At 43.6% G+C, this 18,725-nt stretch overlaps 1 protein-coding gene across 3 annotated transcripts in view; it reads right to left on the bottom strand.

Moving 5' to 3' along the window:
• trim3b (tripartite motif containing 3b) overlaps window positions 1–18,474 on the bottom strand; it is a 29,522-nt gene extending 11,048 nt beyond the window's left edge. For 2 of the 3 annotated variants that reach the window (XM_069669628.1, XM_069669647.1), the window contains exons 1-2: window positions 6,222–6,305; window positions 1,607–1,782 (exon numbers count right to left, since the gene is read on the bottom strand). In XM_069669628.1, the coding sequence (XP_069525729.1) occupies window positions 1,607–1,752 (146 nt within the window). In that variant the 5' untranslated portion in view covers window positions 1,753–1,782; window positions 6,222–6,305. Of the gene's footprint in view, window positions 1–1,606; window positions 1,783–6,221; window positions 6,306–18,447 lie in introns of those variants that run through there. The other variant, XM_069669636.1, reaches the window with a different exon arrangement.
• Between the last annotated feature and the right edge of the window lie 251 nt (window positions 18,475–18,725).

Genomic DNA, 18,725 nt, shown 5'->3' with positions numbered 1-18,725 from the left:
GGTAAAAAAACAAACAGAGAAATAGTGCCATATTTCAAGGTGACAACTAGCTAGCTACTATAAGAGCTAACAATAGAATTCAACCATTTCTAGCTAACTTGACTGTTAGCAAAGAATTGGTATCATGTAATACTGTCAAACAGTAATGTTGGCTAAGAATTGGTTTATGCTAACATTAGCTGCTTTCTAACTAAGCTAACAGCTAGCAAGGGAAGCTAATTGGTTATCAAATATGTTGTTTTACATTGAAATATGGCCGATGTCCCTCCAGGTTTTCACTATTCCTTGTCTTTTAAATTGCTGTTCAAGGAAGCAGTGAAATAGCAATTGTGAGATTGCCTACGTTTTATGTTTAGCCATCTGGAGTTACCATCCAGAGCGTGATGTCAGAGGAAAAAAGGCTGCCATGTGAATATGGTGAACACTGCAAAACTTAACTCCTATTGTAAAGAAATATGTTTAGTTTAGTTTAGTTTTTTTTAACGGGGGCCGTGCACAACACAACTGTTGGGCCAGAGTTAGCTATAGGCTAATTTACATCTGTGTTACTACATACATTGCAAAGCTACCTTTCCTTCTCTCCATGTTGGAGGAGGGTTCAAGACAAATTCATTTTAAAATCATATTAAACAGTGGCATAACCCTCGGCAAAGGGCAAACTCATGATCTTGATCTCTGACAAGTTAGCACACAATAAGGATTTTAAAGGCTGCATTCCCAAAGACATATAATCGCATTGAGAGGGGGGAAAAGGAGCACAAATAAAAGTGATACAATAGCATACCAAACAGGCCAAACTCAGCATGGGTTCCCCACAGCTCAGCTCTAAAAACCCCCTAAAACTACATCAACCCATTTGGTATTACAACATCTGTCTGGCAACATCATGTACAGCTCCAGACAAAAATCTGTTCACCTCAGCAGGGCTCCAGATCACATGCCATCCAGTTAAACCGGGGGATTAAACTCGCCCTCCGGTTTAACTGGCCCTCATACTGCTTGGAAAAAGGATTTATACCGTAACTCTCTGTGGCTATTCAGAACTACTCCCTAAATATTTGTCTGATCATAGGTTTAGAAGTAAACCAGTTTGAATCATAATCCTCTGTACCTAGCAACATACCTCTCTTTTCTATCTCCATCCTGACCAACAACAAGCTTTCCAAAAGCCTCCTCTGCCTGGCTCGGCACGACAAGGCCGCACTAAGTATGGCTTGAGGGGGTGTCATCTTTCTGAGGGACGGTAGATGTGTCCCCTAACAATGAGCCTTTTCTCAGACTCTTTAATGGTCCCTGATGCCGAGGAATGCACTTATCCCGGCGGAGACGGTGAGGAGAAGTGCTCTGAGCTGTTTAATTGCGGGTAGGGATTTGCAATAGATGAGGTTCCTCTACTTGGGGACATGTAAATTTGACAGGAATTCCTCAGTAATAGGATGGGAGGATGAGTGCTGGCAGGGAAATAGCTACGGTAGAAATGTTGTTGTCTCGCCTTTTTTGCACGGCTACAAAGAGCTACATGTAGCAGACGTTGGCATTGGCTTGAGGGAAGTGTAGTTTAACAGGACTTTTGGCTAGTTTTCATTGAAGCAGAAATGTTAGTTACCTTTCACAGAAGGTGTGCAGACATGGCAGGACCTTGGGGTTGCGGTAGTGATCCAGACAGATGCTGCAGACCAGAAACTGCTTGTCTATCTGACGCACCACAGGGCTGGTGCTCCCAGCCTCACGCTTCGCCATGGCAGACGACATTTAGAGCCGCAGACAACGACAGCAGTTATCCTGCAGAGAGACAAAGACACATGCATGACTATTTTTGGCAATAAAAACTCTTCTTGTTAGTGTCATTTCAGGGTGGCTAATGCTCAGCAAACTTAGCACATGAGGTACCAGGAACCAAAGTGAACAAAGCGGTTTAATTCCTTGATTAATTGAAAAAGAAAAAAAAAAACATGCCCATTGTTGTGGGGTTATTTCTGGATTAACACCGGGCAAAATCCCCCTGAAAGGGAGCTGTGTGAAACAGAAGCATGCAGCAGTCTCGAGTGTGCAGACAGCAGCAGATGTAGACAAACCAGTCAGGCCATGTGCTTTGGTTTTGATTAACCTCTCAGCTGACACCAACGCAGGGCAACACAAGAAAGTAGACGGCTTGTAACTGAAAGATAGGTGCAGTCTGTGGTTAAAGTGGAGTTTTATATTACAAATCAATACCAACGCATTTAAACAAGCTTTCCAAGCCACAAAGGTACATTTAAACAATAAATACACACTCCTGATGCAAGGGACCTGTTGGATTGCTTTATGCACACACACATACACAAACATGAGCCCATTTACATCATCTCATTCATTATTCAACTCCTCCACACTTAATGATATTGATGATATTGATGTTCATGACAATGACGACGTAACTGGATCAGACAGCTGAAGAGAGACAGAAAATGTGGGGCGTAGAGAGCGGGGGATGACATGCACCATATGATCGGCAGATCGGGAGTCAAACCTGCGATCAGTGTGCCATTGCACATGGGGCGCCTGCTCCACCAACTGGGCTATAACCAGCACCCCGTTGTTGATGTTGTTAATGATGATTAAAAAAAAACATTAATTATCTTCTACACACCCTGTGCACGGCCTCTGTGTCTGCACCTGTGTCTGATCACACTTGAAGCTGTTTGTTGGCACGTACTCACGCTGTTCCCTCCTAGATCCTTGATTGTGCTGCATTAACTCTCAGATCTACGTCGCTTTGGGCAACATCGTCATTGTAACGTATAGAAATACGGCTGCAAGGTGAAGATATTCTGCCTAGCAACACAAACCAGAGCTGTCTCCAACGTGGCCCATTTTTTACATTCATCAGTGCTGGCCTGAGCACATAGGCTGTATGTTACAGCGTGTTCTCATTAGTGTGTAAATGAAGTGTAAGATCAGGTACTAACCAGTCTGAATAATTCAACACACACATACCGTTAGCAGCAATGATTTGTTTTGATGACAGGGACAAAAGGCCGTGACAACATGTCAATAAGGAAAACCGTTTCACCTGACATGACCTGTGGCTTAAACATGTCGCCTTTAATAAACCCTGTGTTGCCATTTTTATCTCTGTGTTGCTATCTGGCTTTAGCCGCATGTTCTGAGTAGGTCAACACATGTATAATTCATGTTTCAGACACAGACGTGCTCTCATACAGATGCAGGGATGATCGAGGAGCAGCAAAACATGCCTGGCCTTTACATATACAGTACTTATGACCATTACACACTCAGTGACACAGACACACACACACTGATGCACAAAAACAGACACACTGATAATCATCATCCCCCCGCAGACCCCCCTCCCTCCTCCCTGTCTGCACATCTGTCACTGCTGCATCTAATACAGCACTCAATCCCCCATGTCCCATCTCTGCTCAGGCCCTATTGTCACAGACACACAAACACACAAACAGAGGATCAAATGACACAGTGTCCAGACTGGGAGAGTACAGGTCACTTCTTAAGCTGTCTACCAGCAGAACGACATGTCTCATTCACACTTAGGGACGGGCCTGCTGTCTGAAGGAAGCGATCACCGGTAAGTAGCTTGTGTTCAATCAAAATATGCATTGTTCTGTATAAGTTGAAACTGGTATTTCCAGTTGTCTCTGATTGTTTCGGATGAAAAGACGCTTGAATGTCTCGCAGTACAACGCAGAACTAAAGAAGGATCAACAGCAGGATGTCCTGTTTGCTTCAGCACAGTTCACACACTTCTTCACATACCTGTGCTAGAACACACTGATACTAATATCTTCTGTAATGACGGCCGTCTAAATTTAGACACATGTTTAAGGAAGCAATGACAGTGCAACTAAAATAAGAGCGGGGTACTTAGGGCTGCTGCAGAGGGAAGGGGCTGATGTCCATTTGTTTACTTTATACTATTATTAGGTGGACCACGGAAAGAGAAGAATCTTAAGCCAAATAAATCCCAGAAAATAAATCTTTCTCAAAACATGAGGATGGAAAAAAAGTAGCACAAATTCAAAACTTTTTTAAAAATTGTATTTGTAACTGGACCACGTGCTAGACCTGCATGATATGAGAACGTTTTGCAGTGTGCGATAACATTGTTTAATATCACGATAACATTATACAGTGCAATAGAAAAACAATATTAAAGAGTGCTTATTAACTTTAACTCTTAGTTTATATGTCTATATGCAGTTCTGCATGTTTTACGATACCTGGGTATGCAACATATCAAAAAAAAAAAAATGTCATCCCTAAATAGACACCAATTAATCTGAGGGCAGAAACATCACATGGGCTGTGCGAAGTGTGCAACTGCACAGGGCGTCGCGCCTCTAAAGGGCCCCACACAACGTCCGCAGCAACACTTGAAAAGTAGCCCAATTCCTCAGGAAAACCGTGGACCTGGCAACCCAGGCTTTGCATCCTGCATTTTTTTTTAACCATATATAACGTTTTCAAGACTGTTGTTGACTTACCATGACTCTGAAATGAAATTCCAGCATGCATACTTAAAAATCTAATTTTTCATTTTCAATATTGCGTCGTTAGGTTGTGCGTGCTCCGTCTTGCTGGTCGCTGAAGGATGAAGGAGAAGAGAGAACAATGTTGGCCGCACGAGAGCGTGACAGATTTCGTTAACACAAGTCGGGTGCTGAAAAAAGGAATGGAATTTTAAAAAAGGAGCAATTTAATAAGTCACGGCGAGGATCGCACCCCCCCGTGATGGCTCTAATGTATAGCGAGTCGGTGATTGTTGCGCTCGCTATACATTATCCCGTTTATTACACTACTTACTTAAAATCCATAATTTGACACAAAATGTTGACTTAAATCGTCCTTCAGCCTCTGAGGTTAGAACTCCATCCATAGCAACGGTCTGTTATACATAGCAACAGTCTGCTTATTGACCAATCAGAACATTTAACAAGGCCGTGTAATAATGGTCTTTATCTTATTGCATCAAAATGGTCTCAAAGTAACATTTTACACATGCTTATTGAGAAAGCGGGGCTTGTTTACATAAAATAATCTTCCATATTTATTGCGATAAATTCAGACTTTTGCGATGTATTTATTACAAATGCTCATTTTGCGATAACAATGAATGTGCAGCCCCACCATGTGCAATATTAAACATGAACACTCCCATTGGATGTATTTCAGTTTAGCTGACGCATGAAAGTCTTTTATGTTCCATCATTACTGTCAATAGCAGAAACATAAAATAGCAATGAAATCATGGTGCAACAACCCAGTACAGTCATGCATGCATGCACACGAGTGGGTGGGTACGTTCACAGTCATATGCATTCAACAGACTGTGATCTGACCTGGCTCCAGAATCATTCATGCCCACTTAAACTCTTAAGTAGGACATGACATGATGCTTTTTTTGATGCCTTAAAGTAACCATGACAAAGAAGGAACTGAAAGGCTTAAATGAAGAGTTTAAAAAAGTTTTATAAAGTGAGTAAAGACGTTGAGATTCAGACTCTCAGCTCTGCAGTTAGAGGCAGCAGGATGGGATAAAGCCAAGCCTGGGCAGGACTGCAGGAAGCTTCAAACAGTGAAATATGAGGGGACACATCCTGCAGAGAGCTGCCAGCTAATACCATCAAAATGAAATGTGTTATAATTCCTCTGGTCCCGACATGCTGTAAAGTTTCCCTTGACCTTTGCTTGACTAAATCCGCACAATCTCAGGATTAAAGCTTCTGAATGTGTATCTAATTGTTAGCGTGTCATGTGTGCAGCGTGTTTGTGTGTGACAACAAGCTCACATCTCACAATGCGTCCATTCACTGCTGGCTTAAATGAGTACAAACGTAACAGTTTTCTTTGTCTCGTTCTGCACTGAAACCTCTGTTGTTGCTCTACTTGCTGCTTATATAAAACACATGGAAAATAAGCGGGGTAAGAAAAAAAATAAGTTCCGTAGGCACGACAGGAAATTAAACTTCCAAGTTCACACAGAGGGCAGGAAAGGGGACGTGGAGGCAGTTTAATAAGGAATGCAGCAAAAGTATGAGCCCTCATGCACCTGTACAGGAACAACAAATGTGTGCTGACAGCTTGGACAAACACAAACTCCTCTCTGCTAGCAGCTGAGCTCATTCTGTACAGTCAGACATGCACACAAACTTGTATAAGAGGACAAACACACACGCAGAGTTAACAGAAAGACTACCTACTGTCAGAAGTGAGGAGCAGATCAGTCTAGAAGGCTCCATGGCAGCTCTGTTACGCTAAAAAGTCAGCACACGCCCACTTCTTCTTCCTTTACTGCCCACTCTTCCTTTTCCCCTTCCCTTCTCTCGCTTTCCCCAAGCAACACGCACACTGCAAAAAAAACTCTGAGCAGGGATGACAACAGAGGGAGGGGCTGTAAAATTTAAAGCCCCTCCTTCTGTCAGTGCTGCTTACAAGCATGACCCTCCTACTGCCGCGCTGTGATTGGCCGGGGAACTTAGACTAGCAGGGATTGCATCATAGGCCAAAAATGTGTGCTGGACAGAGAGGGTGAAACAGAGAAGAAGAAGAAGACCAACAGAGTTTGGTGTCGAGGAACGTGGTGCACATAAATCTGCTGTGAAATATTGTGCACGCTAGGAACTGTGTGAGTAACGATCAGCTGACGGGGTGACGGGCATCCGAACATTTGGATCATCTGGCCTCAAGTTACAGTTATGAAGTATTACGTCACAACTTCTTACATGCAGGGCAGCCAAACAAAACATACAGTTATATAATTCATGATGTCACCTTTAAAAAGACGAGCATTACAGAATCTAATTACACCTCTGCAGGGATCTGGAAAGTTGCAGCTGAAATGGGGGTATTACTTTGAATTTAAAGTCCAGTATCTTGTCACCGCACGGTTTTGGGCCCGATCCCTGTCAGTACGAAGTGGGCAGAGTTTAATCTGGAGCACAGAGGTGACGACTCTCCGACAAAAAACATCAATCTGCAGTTAATCTGTCCAGATTGAGCCTCTCTTCCGGCTCTGTTTCCTCCACACCCACGCACACCTTTCCCAAATCCCATCATCCTAAAAACTCACCAGGCCAGACTGCTGCGGTGGGCGGAACAGGAAGTAACAGATAAGAGGATGAAAACATCACTCAGAGAATTACATCTCTGCAAACTGTTGTAGTTATGAAACACTTCATACCTGTTAACCAAGCGAGGGTACGTTTCCTCCCACAAACAGATGTCCACAGGTTAGACCAATCTAATAGGATGTCTCATTTCATTGTACACAGGAAGTAATTAGACAAAGTGTTATCTGACAAGACTAATATTACAAATTCTTCTCCAGCGTGGGAAGCATTTAGAAAACCACTGTTGTCTTCCCTGCAGAGAGCGCCCCACAGCATTATTGGTTTACTGCGGCGCTTTCTGCTGAAACAACAGTTTTATCAGAACGTGCGACTCCTGCAGTTATTACAGGAGAAGAAGATGAACCACCAGCAGCACTGGCAATGAGTCTCCAGAAACTTGCACACAGTATTTGATAGGAGAGATGTATCCAGGAAACGAGCGTAGATAATGAGAGAATAAGAAGTAAATGAAAGTGTTGCGTTGCATAATTCTGGATATTGAAAGACCACTGCCTCTGATAAAAGGAAGGCCTTTTGTTGAGGGCTGCATGCTGGTGCAGAGGTTAGCGCTGTTGCCTCACAGCTTGTTCCTAGTTCGAATATCAGGTTCGGACGAAGTGGGCCTTTCTGTGTGAGTTTGCACATTTGCCACAGTCCAAAGACATGCTCGTTAGGCTCATTGGTGACTCTAAACTGCCTGTAGGTGCGCGTGTGAGCGTCAAAAGGTTGTCTGTCTCCATATGTCGGCCCTGTGACTGATTACCGATCAGTCCAGGGTGTACCCCGTCTCTTGCCCAATGACAGCTGGGACAGGCTCCAGCCATGTTAACCAATGGGACATGAGTCAAACTACAAAATCAAAATACACCTTAAATAAATGTTTCTCAAATATGGTTTCTGTCATTATAGTTAGTTCTTATCATGCTGATTTACGTCCAAGTGTTTATTTTTCTGATAAGTTTATTTTTAATTAGTTATTTGATGGTGTAAAAAGGATGATTGACAGCTCTGTTGACAAATACGGCTCCTGCAGCCGATCTGTTCTGGATTAGCAGAGTAGAGGAGGAACGGCGAGAGGAGACGTATAAATACGCCCACATTTGGGATCTTTGCCGGTTTTTTTTCGGTTAGTCAAGTGTGTGTATCTGTTGGTGGAAATGGCTACGGCAGTTCCACACCGTTCTCTACTGCGCAGCTCTGGCTCCAAATGACATCACCAGCGCAAGATGGCAGCGCCCGTCACAGGGGAATTTTGCATCAATTTTGTATTAGAGTAGATGTAGGTGCGTCGTCCATCTACATATATACTATATATATAAATATACATATACTCCCAATGGCCAGTCGCATCCTCCTGGATGCTTTTATCTCACTCAACCTATAACCCCCCATACAGCTCCTTGATGGTGTCATGGGCCGGTTGATGTTCAGAACTACACACAGCATCCATCCAGGGACGTCTGCAGGGTGGGCTTCAGGGTCCAGCATCTGTGTAGGAGAAAGGACTCCACAGTTGCAGAGAAAAAGCTGAGCTTTGTATGTCGGGGGCGGTCGAAGTTCCACACACTGGCAATACGTTTTAAGTGCTTTGTTTTTGTTTTGTTTTGGCTTTTGCCTTTGTTATACAGAACAGCTGAAAAGAGCCAGGAGCTGTTGGAGGAGAGAGAGGGGGGTGACATACAACAAATGATCACAGAACAGGAGCCAAACATATAATCAGTGCGCTGAGGACTGTAGTCTCTGTATACGGGGCGCCTGCTCTACCAACTGAGCTAAGCTATTTAAAGTTATTGACCTCTTTCAGTGCGGTATCTCCTTAAAAAGTTCAAATTAAATCTGCTTTTATCAAATCAGAAAGTCAAAACAACGATTTCTGTGGAAGCTCAATGAAACACTCATTTTAATATCACACACACATTTCATTTACACTTCATTCAAGCCGAGGTTCCAGGTGCTCTAAGTGAGAACAAACATTAGAACCACCGCAGCAGTTAACTCAGGCCTTATGCAACATCAGCTGAAAGAAGCCGTTGTGCCCCAGGGTTAGTAAAAGGCGTAACATCAACAGTAAAGATAGTAATGATAGCGATGTTTTCCATGAAATCCGCACGCACTTCAGGCTGGTGCTACATTGTTTTCGCGATGCACCTTGAGGGTGTCAACACGAGTCGACAAATACTGTGAGGAGAAAGGTTCTGTGAGGGTGAGAGTGAGTAACGGGGGGGTTAAGGGTGCTCAGCAATGTGCCGACACACCTGATGCCTGGTTAAATTTATTATCTTCTTGTTCAGAAAAAGTGAAGACGGGGAAAGAGGGAAAGAACGGGACATTTCCACGCACACACTTAATGGGTAACGGGAAGGTTGTTGTGTAACCGAGCGCTATCCTGATATCTCTAGGCTAACATGATGGTGTTAGAGTCTGACAGCTCCGGGCATGTTACCCTCACTCACACACACAGAGTCAGCTCTTTATATCTGAGTCACACTACAGCCCACCTCCCCCTTTCCTCCTTAGCTGCTCACACACACACACACACACACTTCAAGGGTTAAAACCTTCATACACTCCTCACAAACATATACGTCCATGAGAGCTAATAGATAGCGTGTACAGACCAGCCTAGTTAGTAGGCTCAGCGAGCCTCCATTCCCATGCACAGTCCAGTCTTAAGCACATACATATACTTCTATATATAGAGCTATCACTTCTCATCCCCTTCACACCACTGGCAGGCACGTGCTCCGCGCTGCACACACGCTGCCAGGAAGCACAGGGATCCTCGGATGACCAGCATAGTAATGACTCGGGAACACACGACAAGGATCCACATGCTAAAACCATTTTACAGAAAACGCACATATTATACATCTGAGATTCATTTATACATGGTTATTAAAGCATTAGCACGCCAAAGATTGCCGTCATATCCTCAGGGTTATAAGCGTCTTTTAACGGTTGCCAGCGTGTGTGATCATATGTAAAAGTTAAGGATGGAAAACAAGACAGCTGACCTACATAAGTCTTGCAGAGCTGCTAATAAGCTGTGTTTTATATCAGCTTGTATCTAACATCTTGGCTATTTATATTCATGCATACGCTTTGACACCATAAATGCATCATACAGACACATCATAAGGCAGTGCAGACATTAGAGACGATAGCGTTGTAAGACAGACGCTGGATGTTTGCAGCTCGTAGTAAACACGCAGGTCTGCTGCACAAATCGCTGATTGATTGATGGGTTCAGAAGAAAAAAGTGACGCTTCCTTTCACAGGCTCTGGCAGCCTCGCAGCTGTCTGTACACCACAGCTGGCCTCAGGGAAAGCAGGTGTGTGAGAGTGCTCAACTCCACACAAACAGCTTTTGTTTTACATACATGTAAAGGCAGAGGAAGTAGTTGTCCCATTCTGTAGTAAGTTAGAGGTATCACATATGATTTCCCCAGCATCTTGTAAAGTAGCAGAAGGAAATCACGTCTTAGGTGATCACGGCCGTAACTTCACTAGAGTATGACTGCATTTATTCCTGATGAGTTTGAAGCTTGGGTAGACACTGGCAAGTGTAGGATAGATTTTGTATCCAACGGTTACAGGCAGAGTGCGTGCAGCGAGGCCGGTACGTAGATAGACAGGCAGGTAAGCCATCGAATCATTTCCTTTGGTCTTAATGAAGGGATTGCACACCCTGATTACAGGCCCGTGCTGTGACAGACATGGTTAGATAGATTTATGGACTTTTTTTCTCTTTCTTAAGTCAAAGCATTTGATTTATTACTTATTGTCGGGATGTAAAGAGTTTTATAACTGGTTGTGAAACAGTCTCAGATTAATACAGCTGCCTCTCTTTGACCGACATAAGCAAAGAGAATGTCACTGAGAAGATTGGCAATTTCAATAAAGCCTGTCATCGGGTCCAATTTCCTGCGAAAGCAAATGAAATGATTTGCGGCACACAGACAAGAAAGAGCCCACATTTATATTTTCCTGGGCAAGTTTTAGCAGTGAGTTGGACATCAGTCAGGTCAAAGAAAGATTGAGGGAAACTATGCATGCATGCACACTGCAAAAGTGAAAGGATAAAAAGAAGGGAACTTGTAGAGCCTGGGCGAAAACATGATCAATATTTCTGTCTGCGTACAATAAAAATTAAGCAATATGACACAAGAGGGAATGAAGTTGTACTGAATATCATCACTGCTGTGGCCTCGTGTCGAAGATAAACACAGCCGTGCTGATATTCAGTACAACATTACAACTGCAAGTGTGATATTGCTTTTATACAACAGTTATACAAGCGGCAAACAGTAGTAAAAAGTAACAGGCAACAACAGTTAGTATTTTTTGCTCCACCAACTCAACTAATAAACAGTATTCAGAGCACCTGGCTGAGGTGGAGTGATACACACAGTAGAGTCCCAGTGATGTCGTACTCTAAATCAACACTCATAGAATGCCTCGTGTCCAATCAGATTGGTCGGAACCATAGACTGTATAAAAAGATGGACGACATGACAGCTCCCTAAAAGTGAAACCAAAACATCTCTATTGCCCCCTGCTGATTGGCTGCAGTATAGGTCATAAAGCCCGCCTCCTCCATGTTAACAGATGGGACATGAGTCAAACTATAAAATCAAAATACACATCAAATAAATGTTTCTCAAACAGGGTTTCTGTCATTATAGTTAGTTCTTATCATGCTGATTTACATCCAAGTTTATTTTTAATTAGTTATTTGATGCTGTAAAAAAGGATGACTGACAGCTCTGCTGATAAATACTGCAGCCGATCTGTTCTGGATTAGCAGAGTAGAGGAGGAACGACGAGAGGAGACGTAACTAAAAGTCATTGAAGTTTACATATCAGTGAAAGTTAACCTCAGACCAACATAAAGCTGTTCTGATGTTAAACACAACGATGTGCAGGATAGTTAAGTGTGTGTTTCGGTTAGCAGAAGTGGCTACGGCAGCTCCAGCCGCTGATCTCTACTGTGCAGACTCTGGCGTCCAAATGACGTCACCATTGCAAGATGGCAGCGCCAATCACAGGGCTATTTTAGCTTACATTTTGTACCATGAGAGCAGATGGAGATGCGTTGTCCATCTATATATACAGCCATTGGTCGGAACTAACTGTTGTATGAATACATATGAATACTGGGGAATGTAGCATTAGTTTTCTCTACAAAATTATTATTACCAACTATAGGCTAACCTGTAGTGCATAAACAGTACTAAAACAAAGTGTCACCATCTTCATATGACAGTAATTAATGTTACATAAGCACAAACAATCACATCACCTCTTCACTATGCATCCTGTTAACAGCTAAAAAAGAAAAATAGTATTAAAAAGAAGAACCAACAACGTAAAGTAGCTAAGAGGTAAATGTAGTTGCGTATTAGTAAGTCAAAGTAAGGAATTAAAGTGTCTCACAAAACAGATATACTCGAGTCAAGTGCTGATATTTTAATTCCTGACAGGTCCAAAATAAACAACACTAACTAAATGTGTTTCTGTGACCGTGTGCAGCCAACCGTTCACTCTGCTACAAACACAACTTCATCAAGAGATTCTTGACATGAAGAGCATCAAGGCAGACGACTCCGCTGAGAGATAGAGCCATCAGATACAGGCTCCTTCACATCCCTGCAGAGCCTGTGTGTGTGTGTGTGTGTGTGTGTGCAACCACTCATCCTGTCACAACCTCTTCATATCCGACCGAATTTAGGTAAAATCCTCCTTCTTTCTGCTCTTATCTGAAATATAAATACCAAACAAATCCACTTGACATTGACGTCCATTATTCCTGCATCATCCGAACATCAAAAGAATTCACACGGACAGTTATAATCCTTTAAAACAACGGTCTAAGCACAAGACATAAATCCACATATCAAAGCGTGTGTTTAAAGTTAAATACATTCAAAGGGAATATTACATGATGCACACATTCTGCAGCCTCTCCTCTCTCCCTGCAGAGAGCGAAGAGGAGCATGTGCTACAGGGTGAAGGAGCTGATCCTGAAATAATTTGTTTCTTTAAATAACTGAGGGAATAGACGCCTGCAGCCCAACATATATTAACATAAACAGCTCCCTGACACATGGCGTAACAGAACTCACACCACAGCGATGGTTCGGGTGGTTAAGCGGGCCGTCCATGTCTTTGTGAGGAGTGTTTGTTTATACAAGTACGTGGGAAGTTTGGATGTTTGTCATGAGTCGGGTGCTTCCAGAGAGGTCGAAATGCGGTTTATGTAAGAGCCAAATATCCAGAAAACAAGCGGAATAAAAGCACTCAGCCACTGGCGCTCTGCTCTCATGCCCTTCACATCACAGGAACACACAGAATCAAACTCAGTGTAGGATGGAAGAGTTGTTGTTTTTTATGTAACGTGACCTGGTGTTTCACTTTAGCCTGCGTCAGTACGAGTCTGCTCCTCTTACACAGACATAATTAAAAACCCTCTACTTGAATCATACATGTGCTGACGGCTCGGATTCCTAACAGGGAGGAAATCCATTTACTTTAAGCGATTAGAAGTTCCCTGATTAGTTCGTCATGCCGATAGGTCAGCTGATTTATGATTCGCACATGTGCCAAACTCTGCACCAAGCGTGACCTTTTGCACGCTCCTGCTGCCAAAATAAAAGCACTGTTTTGCAGAGAGCTTTTATTTTTGCAGGCTCCACATTTATGATGCTACATTCAAGGCCCCGTCTGCTGACTAACACACATCTATCACGTACAGTCCTGCAGCACGGATGATGTAGGGGATGACAAATGTTCCAGGACGGTACCCCCTCTTTTTGCCGTCCCCACACAGCCGCACTGACTGACACAAGCGCGGCTAAAATTATCAGCCTGTCTGATCTGAGCCAAAGCCGGGCAGGAATGTGTCACAGGAACCGCCTGAATCAACATATTAACACACGGCTCACACTCTGGCACGCAAGCACACAGAGACACACAGGTGCACACACACGACATGACAGCAGAGGGGAAAACAGAACACGGACAACAAATCAGGATTTTCCCAAACACAGAGAGTTCAGTTGGAGGGTTTCACATCGCAAATGTGGTGCCTATCTGTATTTAAATATAGTGACAGGGCTTATTTAGCATTTTTATTTACTGAGGTTCGATTAAAGCTGATTATAAGTGGTTTAAATCTGATCCCAGGACGGCATCCTGACACAAAGTGCTCTAACACATCATCTTTAATCCACAGTTAATGACTAAATTACAGGCTTTCTGGTCGCTATGTAACCTTATGTTCTTTAGCCCTAAACACACTACTACATTACCCATCCATCCGTCCTTTATCTATACCGCTTATCCTGTTCAGGGTCACGGGGGAGCTGCAGCCGATCCCAGCTGTCATTGGGCGAGAGGCGGGGTACACTCTGGACTGATCGCGAGTCAATCACAGGGCTGAGAGACAGAGACAACCTTTCACGCTCACACTCACACAGTTTAGAGTCACCAATGAACCTTACGAGCACGAGTACCCGGAGGGGGAGAACATGCAAACTTCACACCACACAGAGAGGCCCACTTCGTCCGGACCGACGTTTGAACTAGGGACCTTCTAGCTGTGATCATACATACTGAAAGTTGTGTATTTAACCGAAAATATGATTTGGTTTCACCCTATTAAGAAAGATTTAACGGATGCTGCTTTACATACAAACAGGGCCTATATATACGGGAGCATTTGTGTCCTTGAAGAAGTAATGAACCAATGCATGGCTGCTTCAACGATTACTATCAAGACAGTGAACACAGGAACATCAATAGTGCATTGTTTAACAGGTCAGCGGGTGTCGCTAATCTGTGCTGCCGTTGTATGTATAGAGAACAGGAGCGTTACATCTAACAGGGGTGATATAGTGCACATTGGTATCCTGAACATGTTCTGCTTTGGACCTTTGGATCGTAGCTTGTTATGAAGCATCAGCACACAAATCTCTGCCTCATGATAAAGGTCAGGATTGCAAGTGGAGATGGAAAACAGAACCCGATGAAGGAATACGCAGTGTGTGAATGTAAACGCTGCATTGTAATGCAATGTAAATGTAACACTAATGGGAAAGAAGAACATGAGTTTGCACGACATGATGAAGTAACTTAAGTAAGTACTTTTTAAACTGTTCCCAAAGAACTGTGTCTTTAATGGGATGAATGTTTGTTTGACTGACTTTAGGAACAGGCCAAACCGTGTCAGATAAAGCTGTGTTGTTGCAGATGTTTTATGGAATGCTCAAGAAATGGCACAATATGGCCCGTGCTATTACCGAGCCCCCCCTGAGGGATCCGTCTAAATATATCCAACATGACATGACTGCATCTCTCAGCTCCGTCTCTGAGCTTTCACCACATGGCTCCCCCCCTCCCCTCCCCACGATACACAGTAAATATAGTGGAACATGCTTCTGGAGATCTGAATGCCATCAGCCAACGCACAGACATGCCGTCATATATTTATTCCTCACCAAATGCAAAACATGCAGACTCACATATCTTGATCAAACAAGAAGAGTGACGTTTCTTTGAGACAGCAGCTGTGCCGGCAGAATCACTATCGCTATCAGCCCCCAAATTCAAATGTTCAACTTTAACGTGACATTTTGTGGCCTAGATGAGGAAATCTTTTGTAAGTGATGCATAAAATCCACATAAACTTAAATATGAAGTACATATAACATAAAGTGTGTATGCCTACTAAACCTGTGACATCAAATACAAAGCGTGTAATAACCACCATGACTTCAACTGCTATGTAAAGTGTCCGACTGTCAATCACTCATCACGTGCACACACTAAGCCACGGGGCACAATGTGGGGTTCAGTGTCTCACCCAAGGACACTTCGAAATGTAGACTAAGGTAGCTAGGGATCAAACCGCCAACCTTTTGATTGAAAAACGACCGACTCTACCACTGAGCCACAGCCGCCCCAGCAAACTATTCTTCATATTTTTACTCTACTTTAAAGTCAAAACTCCCCTGTATTAAAATAAGTTCAAAGGTTGTAGTAAACTGTACAAAACAGCCTATAAATAAACACATGTTAAGGTTGGCCATGGCCCAAAACAATGTTCTGAACAGCACAACAACCTGTGTCTTCTAACGGCGTTTTTTTGTGTTGGCAGCGCACGTTTCTATCCAAAACCAGTTCAGTGTTTTTAGCGCTTAGCAAATTAAGCGCAAAAACTGCCTCGGCTCTCAGATATAAACTCTGTCAATAACAATGGTGGAGGAGAAGCTAATCCTTTCGGGGACTGCTGATGCCATACATCTTCGTAAAATGTCCATGAATAAAAGCAAATATTAAGCAAACAGAGCGATTTAAAAACTAGCCTAATGGTGCGGAAGTGACGCAAGACAACTTTCGTAACCTAGCAACAGTTAGCACCGGTGAGAAGCGGGTCGTGGGCGCTGCCAGCTCAAAAGCAGAGATACATAGTTCTACATCTGAATATATTTAGACTGTAGGACTCTTCTGTTCACCTGTCAATCCTAAAACTAAATACGGAGCTTAATCCAAGCTCCAGTGTACGTTGAAAGGCCTTGCACTGTTTTCTGATTGTAATGTGTCACATCTCTCTTTCTATCCTGTCTCTGATTTGATGCTGAAAACAAACTGCTGTGAAGCAGGAAGAACGGCAGACACTCAAGTGTTATCATCATTACCATCTTCATCATGAGAGCAGGACGGTGATGGAAAGGTTGGAGATGAATATTTGGAAAAATCAATAAAACTTCATTAAGGCTTTATTAGCCATCACAGCGGAGGGTAATAACAATTAGCCTGACCTCAGACGGGCCCCAGATGAAGCTTTCAGATCACTCAGAGGACTTGCTCTGCAAAGTTAAAAGTCAGCCTTGATGAGGCTGAGCTGAACTTGTTCGATAGTGAGTACAAGTTTGTCATGAAGACTTCCCCTCACTGTTTGATGAGCTCATATCAAAGTCGACATAAACTTGCACTAACATTTGCTTGACCATGCTGAGTGGAGGAGGAGGTGCTGCTGCTATAGCCAAAAATCTCTCACTCATTCACATAAAGATGTCATCTCTATTATGCTTGTATAAGAAGTGTCATAACAAGACAAGCCGATAGACGAAAGAATAAACACCTCTAAATGCACAAAGGCTTGCTTGGCTCCACATCCCTCATTCCATACCTGATTCAGCAGAATGATCAAAAGTGTAGCGACAGCTCCGACACCGACATCATCAGCACTGTAACAGACCCAAACCCTGGAGGTGACAGCTACGAGTGGGCTGAACGTTACGGTGGTCCTGACGACAGTTCAATTAATCATAAAGCATGTGGTCAGGTTCACGTCTCTCCTCTCCTGACTCTCACAGCTCCCAGCAGCTCCGGTGACATTCCTCTCATGCCAGCTGGACATTCCAGCCTCCACTCCCCCCCCTCCCACAGCACCCAGAGGTGCCCCTGGATCACCGCTTCAATCGCAGCCTTTCTACACGAACATGCACAACTTATTACACGTCTGTTGCGGTCGTCTACGAAGTCTTGTGTTGTTGGACACACACTTAAAGTTTGCTGCTTGTGACGTCATTATCTGTATCTTAGCACTTTACAGCATGAAATCGGGTCTAATCTTCCTGAACCAATCTCTCCGACTGAGTTCAAAGTTCAAATGTCTTTTCTCTAAGCCTGGCGTCAATGCATTATTGATACTTGTAAAGGAGTTCTTAGGGGTTTTCCTGGGACTGACATGTTGCAGAAATTGCTTAATGCACAAAACAAGTATCATCAAAAGTTGCAAAAATCACCAAACTTATTGACCTAAGGAGGTTTTCACCTGTCTGCAAAGGTTTGGTTGTTTATTATATAAAGTGTTATAGATAATATGTGCTTTATTTCTACATTAAAATAAGCTCTTATCCCATTCAAACATGCTGCATCAAGCCATGAATGATTATTTTGAGTGTCCGCCAGCCTGCAATCACACCAGAAAATCACCACTCCATCTCTCCAGCACAGATAACTGCAGCCTTTCTCCCCACTCATATATAATCACAGTCAGGGCACAATCACGTACACAAGCAGCACATAATTTCAGGTTATCCTGCACAGTCCAAACCAATCACAGGCCAGGACATGGCCTGCGGCGTTAGTTTGCATACGGACAACATGGGCTGCATGTGGGAGGGAGGGGAGCCAGGAGAGAGGGATGGAGAAAGACGTGACAGAAGGACCCTCTGCCAAGGAGAGAACAGGGTGAGATGGAGGTAGTGGAGGATGAAGGAATGAGGTGGGAGAGGCAAGATTTACTTACAGCGGGTTCCTGACAGATGAGAGAGTGGTACCAGGAAGTTTCAGCGCGCTCTCCTCCTCCACAGGGAGCGACACACGTCCGCAAAAGCCGACATCGCCAGAGCGAGAAAAAAGCACCTCACACAGAGAGGGAGGCAGGAGCAGGGCGTGTGTGTGTGTGTGTGTGTGTGTGTGTGTGATCAGGATCTGGCATGTATGTGTGTGCTAGCGGGAGGGAAAGCACTGAGGGAGAAATAGAAAGAGAGAGAGGGAAAAGAGAGAGAGGGAGAGGGGGGCTCT

Source organism: Semicossyphus pulcher, unplaced genomic scaffold (genome assembly GCF_022749685.1).
Source record: "Semicossyphus pulcher isolate SPU_LCO1_2020_fin unplaced genomic scaffold, fSemPul1.0.p SCAF_10, whole genome shotgun sequence".
In the NCBI taxonomy this organism is placed as follows: domain Eukaryota; kingdom Metazoa; phylum Chordata; class Actinopteri; order Labriformes; family Labridae; genus Semicossyphus; species Semicossyphus pulcher.
The sequence above is the reverse complement of the archived record's forward strand: the minus strand, read 5'-3'. Positions and strand labels throughout refer to the sequence as shown.